This window comes from Simochromis diagramma, unplaced genomic scaffold (genome assembly GCF_900408965.1).
Source record: "Simochromis diagramma unplaced genomic scaffold, fSimDia1.1 OVJJ01000343.1, whole genome shotgun sequence".
Lineage (NCBI taxonomy): Eukaryota > Metazoa > Chordata > Actinopteri > Cichliformes > Cichlidae > Simochromis > Simochromis diagramma.
This window is the reverse complement of record NW_024386831.1, coordinates 373748-385604: the sequence shown is the minus strand read 5'-3', so window position 1 is coordinate 385604 and position 11857 is coordinate 373748. Positions and strand designations below refer to the sequence as shown.

Here is an 11857-nt window from a genome sequence, read left to right as displayed (position 1 = left end):
ATGGATCATTTAAAATGAAATCAATTCAGCTGAAGAATTAGAGCTGGTTGCCGTAATGGTTTTTATCTGACACCCATCAATACCTCTATTGATTTGCAAGTAGGATCGAATCTTGTAAGGACCGAGTGAAAAAAAATAAAAAATAGATACAAATTTGGCACAAAAATATCAAAGTACTATTGCAGCAAAAGCACTTAAGTAAAGTGACATCCGTTAATGATTTTCTCTGTTCCCTAATGCTAAGTGTTTGAATGTTTAATATACCAAAGTCAGAAATGTTTTAAATCTAAATCTCTTCATGTTTTTGTAACAACACTGAACTTGTGCATATATTCTCCAGTTGGTTCTCTGCTTATGTGTAATTCAGAAAAAACCTAATCACATTTTTCTATAGAATTGAATCATTTCCTCTCTTAAAGAAACAAACATCAGATGACAAATATACCCCAGCACACCTGCACTACAATATATCAAAATCAGCGACCATCTTTATTGTGTTCAGGTTCTTACCGGGGCTATAAACACCTGTTTATGGATACAAAGAAACAACAGTTTCACATTTCTTTATAACTGATTTTGTCAGAAACACTATGAGGCCAAATAAGGACCAGAGGATCCTGTTCATAAGTTATTAAGGCAGGGAGGGGTCGCATCAGGGACTCGCGCTTTAAATAGAGCTCCAAAGTTTCCAACTTCATTTCCTATGCACAATCAAGCTCAGACCCAAGAGATGGAGGATATTTAAGGTCCGATGAATGGATGTGAGCCAGAAACGGCATTTAATAAAAGCAAAAGACGAGATACAAGTTGATTAATGCAATGAGGAATAATAAAGCCATAGCAGATCTGCGGGGAAATGTAAGGTCTTATTTTCTTTTTCTCTTGACAGGGATTAAGTACAAATATCCCTGCTACTGGTATTAACTTCTGGCAGGATTGCTCTGTTTCATGATCAGTTTTTACTCCAAGTCCTGTATCTCTTCACTAACACAGCTGCAAAAGAGGGAGAGAGAGAAAGACATCATCTTCAGTAATAACAGTAATAAAACATAGCTGATATCATCTATAGGGTTCAAACGATAAGGGTGTTGAAAGGCCTCTGTCGATACACTGAAATCACTGATAGTTAGGATGGCAACATTCAGTATCTTTAATTCGGCATTTTCCAAGCCATGACTCAATGATTTCTCAGTGTTTCCTGCAGATTTCCTTTCTTATCCTTTGCAACAGCATCGCTAAACCTCTAAACATTACTTATTTATTTTCCATTGAATCCCAGACTAATTAAATTCTTGCAGGGTGAACAGCTCTTTCAGGCAGACTGACCCACATCACCAGTGTGGCTATAGAGCCCGGGATATATTAAAGTTAAACATATGAGTGTGCACAATCCATAGTTATAGTATTATGAACATTAAAAGTATGCAAATGTTTTTTTTTAATATAAATAAAAAATAGTTCTGCTCTAATCATGTCAGAGAAACCTATTAGTTAATAAAAGCACAGCTTGCATATCAAACAAACCCTATTTGAGCAACAACTTCAAGAGAAAATCTCTTATTCTGCATTAGGTTTCCTTTTAAAAAAAAACTCTTTCTCCACTTCCCACACAATGACAAGCACAGCCCCAAACCCTGAACCTTGTGAGGGGCATTTAGTGGGGGTAAACGTCACAGAGTGTAATTAAAGAGGAGCTTGCCCTCAGGAACTCTCCCAGTTGACAAAGCGAGTAAGTGACAGTGTCTGTTTTTTCTTTTTTCCATCAAACCAGCAAATATTGACTTAAAAGAGCATGGCTTAGAGAAATATCAAGTTGTTTCACAAAATTGTTATCACTGTTTGTCAGACACATATAGAATTCTTCTAAAGTGGCCCGTTTTTCATTTCAACTTTCTTCCTCTCGACACAAGTTAAACGACTGTGCTAGAAAAAAGAAAGTCTAAACTAGTATGATTTATGAAATCATCAAATGTGTGTTATCTGTAATTGATCAAAAATATGAACAGAAGCGGTCAATTAGTGGCGTGTTTGTCCTGCTTTATCTGTCCCACTAATGGCACTTCTGGAATAAATATGGTGCCATATCTTATCTGTGGCAATTCTCCATATTCACACCCACAGGAACGGTCCTGTACATCAGGCTATAAGGCCTTGAATCGCTAGATTAATGAGACAGACAAAGGTAAACTTGATTAGAGTAGAGTCACCCCATTCCACACTTTCTGATTTGTAGTTAATCGCCTTGGATTGATTTAAGCCTTTGATTCTATAAGATCACTTCTGCGCAGCAGAATTTGCACCGACTTGAAGAGAAGAGAAATTTTTCAGCGGGAATTTCCACCTTGTTTTCTATCGACTGCTAATTGACGTTAGATAAAATTACAAACTAAGAAAAGTCCCGGGAATCATCAATCAAATAGCCATATTCTGCTGTACTCAGACCTATGGAGGACAGCTGCTATATAACAACGGCTGCTAAACAGGACTAATTCTCTAGAATGAAATATGCTGCAGAGGACGGCCATTTACAGGACCGGTATCAGAGCTATATTTCAAGGCCCAGCCGCAGCCTCTGCCCATTAAAGTGTGTGTGATGTATTTTAGGGCCGGTTTATGTCCTGCTCTTTTCTCAAAGAGGGCTACACACTGACATAATGGCTGATAGAAGATGCTTCTGGGCCAGCAGTGGCTCTCCATACAGAGTAAACCAGAGTAGAGGCTATATTATTAAAGAAGATAGACATCTGAAGAGTCAATTTGGCCAAACAGTGTGAATTCAGATTAGAGAAATACCAAAAATGTCATCGCTGCTTTCGTTTTTATTTGCCTTTACAAATAAATGCAAGCACTGGTATCATAAATGTGCATTTAGTGGCTGGGATTAGGTTTATCCCTACCAGCTTTAGTATTCTAGGATACACTAGTATCAGCAAGACTGTTGGAAACCATTTTACAGCAGAATAAAGGTACGCATATGGAAAACAATGCACATTACTTGACCTCCACAGTTGCTATATTTATGGGTTAACACTGCTTCTGTATGTGCACTATCAGCACCTATTACACGTGAAAACAAATGGTGTGAAGTTATGGTCAACAAAATAACAAGGTACTTTCTTTATAGGCGTTAGGTGCAGTAGGTGTGACGATGGTATCTCCTAGTGAGCAAAAACAATGCTGTTTTTTAAAATCGTTTTTCTGTTTTACTCTGGTTTAGCTTTTAAATTTTACATGTGATACTTTTTAGCAGTGATATATTAAATTCATTAATTACAGGAGAATTAAAGCAGCTGTGAATGAAGCATATTCTCTGCCTAACAACACGTGCCAAAGACGTTTGCTGAGCCAAGAAAATAATTTTAAAAACAGCCCTACTAGTGGGTACAGCACATAATTTAAGGCATACCAGTAGTCACACTTTGAACACATGGCCTGTTTCCTCATTGCCCCTAAAGATTGAAGACACAACTTAGAAGTTCAGCTCTGATTGCCCGCCAGATGGCCATACCGGAGAGATCACTTTTCTGAGAAAGACTTTCACCTAGAGGCTTCCTCAATCATGTTAAAATTTTACTGCAGCATCTGACATCTGACCAGCGTGCTGCATGGCCAATATGGGAAGAAAGTAGTTATGGAACCCACAGCTTTCTCTGCATCGTCTGCATAATAAAAAGCCCGTGAGTTTCATAAGCAAATAGAAATCTGCATCACGCACCCTTCAAAGACGTGGCTTGTCATTATGGCATCAGCTAATAAGCAGGTGGCAGGAAGTAAATAAAAACAATATCCAGCTAATAATATGACAATACCCAGCTGTTCGGCACTTCTGAGTATAATCAATCACCTGGACAACAAGGTGATCTATAAAAATTTCATCACATTTATCTAGTGGAGAACTTCTACCCTGATAAGACACCAACTGCCACATGAAGTAAATAGTTCTTGAAGAACATTAGTGGCAAGCAGTGTATTGAGGTTGATTATCTCTGTGACTAATGCTCTGTCACTCTGTGGTATGAGAGGGCCCAGCGAGGACCCCCAGTAATGGAGCCTGAGCAGGTGCTGAAAGCCCATTGACATCAGGGGGGAGTGCACTGACAAGAATTTCTGATGAATTTCAATTACTGATCTATTAAAGCTAATGAGGTAAATGAACAGCCAGAATACATTTGCCAGATAGCTTGAGACAAGACCTCAGCCGTTCCACTGGATTTTGTGCGTATGTGGCCACAGCAGATGGCATAACGCCAGTGTAGAAATGAAATAACTGGGCGAGTGGGGGCTGAAAATGTAACAGTCAAATAACCACTGGTAGCTCGGGAATTAAATGCTTAATATTAAGCACACTGATATGGCTAATAAAAGTTTCCACCGTTTGCTGTCATGGCCTTACTGAATGTAGGGATAGCATGCCACCAAGTGGAGTTAGTGCAACATAGCATAATGCAGGTTCACCTGCATTTTGAGAGTTGCAGCACCATCTGCAGGCTTTATTGTGAACAGCAGTTTATTTAAATTAAAAAAAAAAAAAAGATACCCTCTTTGAACTCATGTTTGAACTAGCTAATCATGTGACACCTCATGGATATCAGATTGTGCACAATGATAAATATTGATCAGCTAATCACATCCTTAATCAGAGTTCAGCAAAGACCTGCCAGCTCAGCATAACTCAATATGTATGATCTATCAGTGATAATTAATGTTATAAAATCAATATTCTTTTTTTTGTATTTAGTATCTTTTGGAATGTTTTTTTAATCCCATTTGAAAATACATTGTGTCAACTAAGACTATACCAAAAGTTGTCTTCATTTTGCTAATAAATAAAGTGCTTTGTTATTTTTTTATACTGTAAGATAAAAATGAAAAAGGTTAAATCTGCTGCAAACCATAATGTCATATTAACACTGATTTAAAAAAAAAAAAAAATTACGGAATTGCTGCCTAATTAGGCTACAGATGCTGCATATGTGAAACAACACTGGCATCCAATGTTTCTTTAGGTTTAAGATTCAACTGAGAACAAAACAACCTTGGTGGCTGAAAAAAAAAAAAAAAAAAAATTGTAAATATAGAGCAATAACTGGAAAACTTTGTAAAGCCGGGTGATTATTTTCTGTGGCTCTATCACAAGAGCTGACATTTTCCACACATTAGAGCTGTTCTAACTGTAAAGATATAGATTATAGAGACTTTATCTTAAAAGGTCATACCGATACTAAACTTGCTTACAGATTCGAAAAAGGCCAACGTTTGATCAAAGCGACTTAGTAGCTAAACGTATGTGTCTTCTTGTACAGCCACAACTTTTACTCACTCGAGATAAACTGAACTATATTGATTTTATTCATTCTTTCTGACAAACTTACAGAATAAAGATCCAGCGGAATAGATGGACACTTCTGCACAGCATATATTTAAGCATGAACAAGAATGCAGCTCAGATCGCTGTTGAACAACACTTTGCCATCCTTCTCTGCGCTGCACTTTCTCCTTAGAAGATCTAACATGCCCGCTCTGATCTCTGGGGTGAAGGACTCGTGGAATTTGTCGCTTCCTGTCATGAAACTCAGCAGGCGTTCTCCATGGCAGCTGCCTGGATTGAAGCACTCGGTAATGTCGAAGGCGTTGGGAGCTGAATGCTCATCGTATTTCAGACCCAGGCTCTTCAGACAGGCAATGACCTCTGCTGATGAACGGTACTCTTTAATGACACCTACACACAGCTCCTTGCTGTAAGTCTTCCACAAGGTGTCCCATCCACTGTTGGCTGGATAGTGTGATATTGAAAATCACATACATTTCTGAATAAAAAAATACTTCAAACAAAAGTAGTCAAGAGGATTTACTCAAAATATAAAAGTAAAAAGTAGCTCTTTGAAGGCCAGCTATGTGCAAAGCTAACAGAACTTCATTATAAATATAATAACTCAATATTATTAATGGAATATAAACTTTAATTCAACTTAAATTTAAACCTAAAGTAGCTGTTTTTAAGTTTCCCCTTCAAATGCATTAAATACAAAACAAAAATGCTCAGATATGGATTTTATATACAAAATATAACCCCAAGAGGGCACCATTCTTCCAGCGCAAAGAGAAAAATATGTTTGAAACAAGGCTCATCTCTGGTAAAAACAGGAGCATAAAACAAATATGTTCTCAAAAATTTATAGTATACTTTCTTTACATTCACACAATCTGAATTTGACACCTTTAAACTGTTATACTGCGGACTAATTAATTAAGGATAATTAAAATCAAGTTCGGCTTACCTGCTTCGACGATGATCATAAGTCTGCCGTTAGCTTTTAGAAGGCTGTGGTAAAAGCTGATAGTTTCACAAAGGTTTTCCACATAATAGATCATCTGTACGGGGGAACATTATGGGGAGAACTTTCTAAAGCTTGAATGAATTAAGTGTTATCATTTACAATAAATCTGCCAGGACATTTCGTCAGAGGTTGCTTGACAATTTATCACACTAATTACACATTTATCTGTCAGAATACACTCTACTCCCACTGCGGTCCCCACTGAATTCAAGCAGCAGTGCAGGATTTAGTGAGGACCCAAATATATCTCATTGTTAACAGAGTCAGACAAGGATATTACACTTTACAATACTTATACTTTATAGTTTGCAGTAGATTTTAGCTCACCACAATCCCACCTTAGGCGAGAAGACAAGACACCATAGAGTGACAAAGCCAATGTGCTCCCGCTATTCTTTTGCCATGAATCTGCAGAAGGAAAACTCCTAATACCTGAATCATGTGTATGAAATCAAATTTCTTCATCTCGCCCTTCGTTTTCACTTGCTTTACATAGTCCTCGCTGCTCATGATGTTCCAGTCAAATGGGATCTTCTGAAGACTGGCAGTCTTTGCTACCAAAGCTTTAAGATGAACAAAACCAAATAGCCATCAATAACATTGAGATCTATGCTTATGTATATGCGATACATCAAAACACTGATTACACTGAGATAAAACGCTGGCACACGTCATTTAAGAGAATGAACTACTTTAAGAACATATAAAGAAAAGTAAAAATAAATATGGGGAGATGCGATTGTAGTCTTCTTCGTTGGTGTACATGAGAAGACCACAAAACAAAGAACCAAAAAACATCTGATGCATTCACATGAAAGTAACATCAGCAGACGTATCAGTAGTTTGGGGTTTGTTCCTATGCATAACAACAGACAATACAAGTGATACAAATGATTTCAGATGACGATGTATGCACGTTTTACACAATTTTCAGGTACTGCAACACAAATGAGTGCATGATGAATTTTAACAACACACAAAGTAACTACTTCTTTTGGCATTTTGAGAAAGCTCTAAATGTCAGCTGATAATGTTAGTACTTTCACTACTGGCACTAATACATCGGCTTTTCAGAAAGGTAAAGAAGAGCCTGAAGAGGAAACCCATCTGAAAATAGAGTAAAAATATTTCAACATGTGGTGTGAATGTGAATGGTTAATACCTTTGAAGTTGTCTGAGAGTTCAGAGCTGCCCTCCACAATGTCAGCAGTAATAGGAACAGCAGGGAATACAGACTGCAGCAGTGTGAGGATCTGAGCATCCACCTCACCTGGGAAAAAAGGAAAAAAAAAAAATCAGGAAGTAAGAAGATTTTGAACACCTGTGGCTCCACATAACGCTTTAAAATGAAAATGCTCCAAAACATATAGTATAGAACACATTAAAAAAAACCCTGAAATTTATTTAGAAAAGTCAAAAATATATAACGCAGATGTGTGTAATACTTCTTATCATTCTGATCAACAGAATCATTAACAGTTTGTTGTTTGATGTCATTGTGCAATAACCGCAGTGATCTATGACCTATATTGATCATATGTGGAGCCAAGTGCAATCTGCAATAGCTTTGACAGTGACTTTAATGTATTAATGCCCCCACAGACACTGTTATTATGAATTCTCTTTGTTGCACGCCTTTGAAGGGCATGGTAATCAGTTTAATTGGAGCTTTTTAACAGCGATTCTCAAACTTTTTCTGGCATGCCCCACTTCAGAAACCAAAAAAAAAAAAAGTATCCAGGATTACATTTTAGTGAAATAAAGGTCAGCATGACAACATCAGAAAACTCTTTTCTTCAAAAAACCCTGTTTGTTCAGCTGCTCCACTTTAATCTGTGGGGACTGCCACAGAGAACCACTGGTTTAAAACAAGTAAATATGTGATGGTCTTGAGTCTTTGACCCGTTTTTGAGTTTGTTATTTTGTTTTTGCAGAATATTAAGATGCTGATATTCTGTTTAGAGTGCCTCTGAGTTTTGTTAAGTTCTAGTTCCTAGCCCTTGTTTAATCATTTAGATCCCTCTCATGTCCAGTCTCTCGGTCTTGCTTCTGTGTCTTCTCCAACGTCTCCTGTGTAAGTTATTTGTGCCTCCTTGTGTAGTCCATCATGTCTGGTTATGCATGTTAAGTTCTCTCGCTCCCCCTGTTGCCTGCGTTTAGTCAGTCTGTGTCTCAGTGTGTGTTTCTCATAATTCCTTTGTTAGCCTCCTGTGCTGTGTGCGTTATGTTCCGTTTTGCTTCCTTGTCTCATTAGTTAGATTACTTTCAGCTGTGTTCCCACCTGTGTTCTGTTCCCTCATTTCCCCTTGTGTGCATTTATGTCTGCATCTCCCTCATACTCTGCCTGTTTGTTAGTTTCCTAGTTTTCCCCAGTTTGGTTTCATGTCCTCTGTATTTCCAGTAATAAAGCTTAAAGAGTTTTGAGTTCAGTCCTGTTTGTGAGCCTGCATTTTGGGCAGCTTTCCTGCCCACTTCACACTGCCACATGACAAAATAAGCCAGAACTACCACAGCACACATATACAATGGTCAGTAATGCTACTACAATTAATATTACACTTATTGTTATATCTGATCACATACCTCCACCACTTCCAACACCAAGAACGCCCAGGCTGCTTTTACCCTCTCCAATCCTGCATCAAAAATAAGAACGTTAATAAACCGTTAAAGAAAGTGTACAGTATGTGTGTCACAAGATGTATGCTGGAAAATTACGGTCTTACAAAATTGCACTATGGAGCCTCTGTGTTATAGCTGTCTAATTTATTATGGCTGGTGCTAGACTGGATCATTGAGTAGATGGGTTGGCAGCTCAGTGGGTCGTACACAGCTCAGCTGCTTGCTTAATTTTTAAAACAGCTTCACTCCTGAATGGTGGTCTAAAAAGAGCATCTAGGAAGTGACTGTTTGAAAGCATGGATGTTTTCTTTTGTGAAAAAAAACTAATTACAGAGCTCAAAGCAAGAGCATTATGACAGCTGCTTTTCAAAACGATCAGCCCAAACCCCTAAAGGATCACAAAATCTAAAAGGAAAAGAGGAAAATATGAAAATGTAAAAGCTGAAAGCCATACATTTTTTGTTATTAAGCATTTCACCTCTACTTACAATATGGAATTTAATCTATTGCAAACTATCAGACTACAGAATATCTCAAAGCATTTTTCATGTTGGTGAGGTACATTTAGTTAAGTAAACAGTAGATGTTTGTGCTATCAAGTGAATAAAGACAAGTGTAAAGGATAAACTGCAAGTGTACTGTTGAATTCTTTCAGGGGGTTTATTAAAAAATGACCAGTCTTGCTGAGCACAAGTTAACATTATTTCAATAGACAAATTGTGGATATTCAGGAGATCATGGTGAAAAGAAACTTTTTATAAGAGGGCTGTGCGGCGGTGAAAGAGACAAGAAACCCTTCTTCTAGTCTTCCCGTCTGTTTTAAATAGCTGTGTGACAAATACGGATAAAAATGTAATAACCAATCACAGCATAGCATCATCCATCAGGCTGATCCAATTTAGCACCAAATGGCTTGTTTTGACATAGTAGGGACAATCTGAAAGAAATTGAGTTTTTGAATGAAAATTCAGATTGTGTGCGTGCACTGCAGCTCGCATAAAATTGTAGGCAATTTCTTCTGCCTTTAAAAAGACATTTTGAAGTTATCTGCACAGACCCTGGTGGGCTAAATTACCCCATTCCCTAAGCACGTAACATAAGGAAGGCAACAATTTAAGCCTGGCTAACTAAATGGATAAATGCTCAAACGACTTTCCATAAACTAGCAGAGACCATACTGTGGTGGAACTTCAGGCGGTATAAAGCATCTACTGTTGACAAGTGGAGGACACAGATGCAACTTATGTCAAAGTTTTCACATTCCAACCCTTGAGTACAGTCATTACTGTAGTGCTGCATGAGCAGTCTGTCCCCTACTCTTAGCTTGGACTATGCTTTATTACTTCAAGCATTTCATTTCCTGCTGTACCTTTTAAATTCTCTTGCTAGGAGATTGTTAACACACTGCACAATGGCCTTGTGCTCTCCTGAGTGTTCCAGATAGAACTGGAAAATGTGGACATTGTCACCCTCATAACAAGTGTGCTGTGCTTCTGCAGCCATGACTGATTCCTGCAATGCACAGAAATCAAAAACAACAACATAATCAAGTTGCTCACCACACTTTAATTATATAGTTACATCATAAGAATAAAATAAACAAATACCTTAAACAGCTGTAGCCTCTGTGGAAATCGAGTTCTTCCCCTTCTTTTGAGTTGCACACTTTACATTCCCTCCCACAAAGTGGGCTGGCTTCAAAGTAGTCTCTCTAAAGCACAAATAGTGGGCGTCCTGAACTGTTGGACTGGTTGTGGTGAATGAGAGCAGAGACCCAACTGCTCTCCCCCTTCTTTTAAGTTGTGGTGTTTCTCTTCTCTTCCACAAATGGGCTGGGCTTCAACATTTTCTCTGTAGAACAGAAATAGTGGGCTTTCCTCAACCTGTTCAATTGGCCTCACCTGCCCTTAACACTAACCAAACATATGCAAAGTATGCACCGCTTTAGATGGTCTAAGATTCTGGTCCTAGATTTAGAACTGAAGAAACTTCTTGAATGAGGGTTGCAGCATCTTGAAGCAACTTAAAGAAGTCCAGATGCTTTTCTTTCTAAGCTCTTTAGACTACGGTGACCTGGATGACTGAGAACCTTCACAGACACTGCTTTAGATGATTTCATACATTACACGTCATGGTTACATGGTTGTGTTTGCAGATCAGTAAGTAAAGTTGTCCTCAAGATGGTGCCAAAAGTTCAGCTATATCGTAGTGTCTGCAGAACATCTGCTGCCACAGCATACATCATCTTTACCATTTTATAAATATTAACAGCACAAGCTGTTGAGCTGAAAAGACATTCTGGAGCATAAATATATTTAAGCTGCAAAAGGTTGTAACAGTTATTGTAAACAATCCCCAAATCAGTTACAACGCCATGATTACGATGAATCTACTCATCTAGGAAAACTATTTATTTTTAATGTATAAACCATCTTAATTTCAAAATGCTATTGTGACAGCTTCATCTTAGAATCAGTTGTATAAGTAACTTACTTCAGCTTTATACACGTCCAGTATAAGCAGCGACTTTAATTCATCTACTTCTCACATTAAAATAAATATCATCTTCAAGTTTTTCTGTATAACAAACAGCTTACAACCTTTCAGCTTATCTAAAATAGATCAGCCTTTATGGAAAACTGAACTGCTTAATGTTCTGTTTACTTTTAGATTTTGATTAATACATGTTCCAATGAAAACAACATAATGGGGTTGGCAGTGGAGCACCGAAGCCTGCCAAATACAGCTCATTAAAAATGATACGACGGTGAAATCTAAAGCTAATGTCCGAAGCAGTTTACGACTTATTTGTGAGACTCATAACAAACAGTAGTTATAACCAATTCACTTATATACAAGCATAACCTTTGATTTTACAGAACTGTTAAGAAATGCTC

At 37.8% G+C, this 11857-nt stretch overlaps 1 protein-coding gene across 2 annotated transcripts; it reads right to left on the bottom strand.

Annotated features, from left to right (window-relative positions):
* Window positions 1–215: 215 nt before the first annotated feature.
* On the bottom strand, window positions 216–11752 carry LOC120730841 (histamine N-methyltransferase-like). Of its 2 annotated transcripts, XM_040027383.1 has the most exons (8): window positions 10568–11752; window positions 10330–10472; window positions 8922–8974; window positions 7501–7608; window positions 6771–6901; window positions 6279–6372; window positions 5373–5773; window positions 216–993 (listed from the first exon to the last, which is right to left on the bottom strand). In XM_040027383.1, the coding sequence occupies exons 2-7, from the start codon at window positions 10461–10463 to the stop codon at window positions 5421–5423; spliced, it is 873 nt and encodes a 290-aa protein (XP_039883317.1). In that variant the 5' UTR covers window positions 10464–10472; window positions 10568–11752; the 3' UTR covers window positions 216–993; window positions 5373–5420. The 2 variants fall into 2 exon arrangements, with proteins under 2 accessions (XP_039883317.1, XP_039883316.1); XM_040027382.1 differs by lacking the exon at window positions 216–993 and having other exon boundaries at window positions 5327–5773.
* Window positions 11753–11857: the final 105 nt, after the last annotated feature.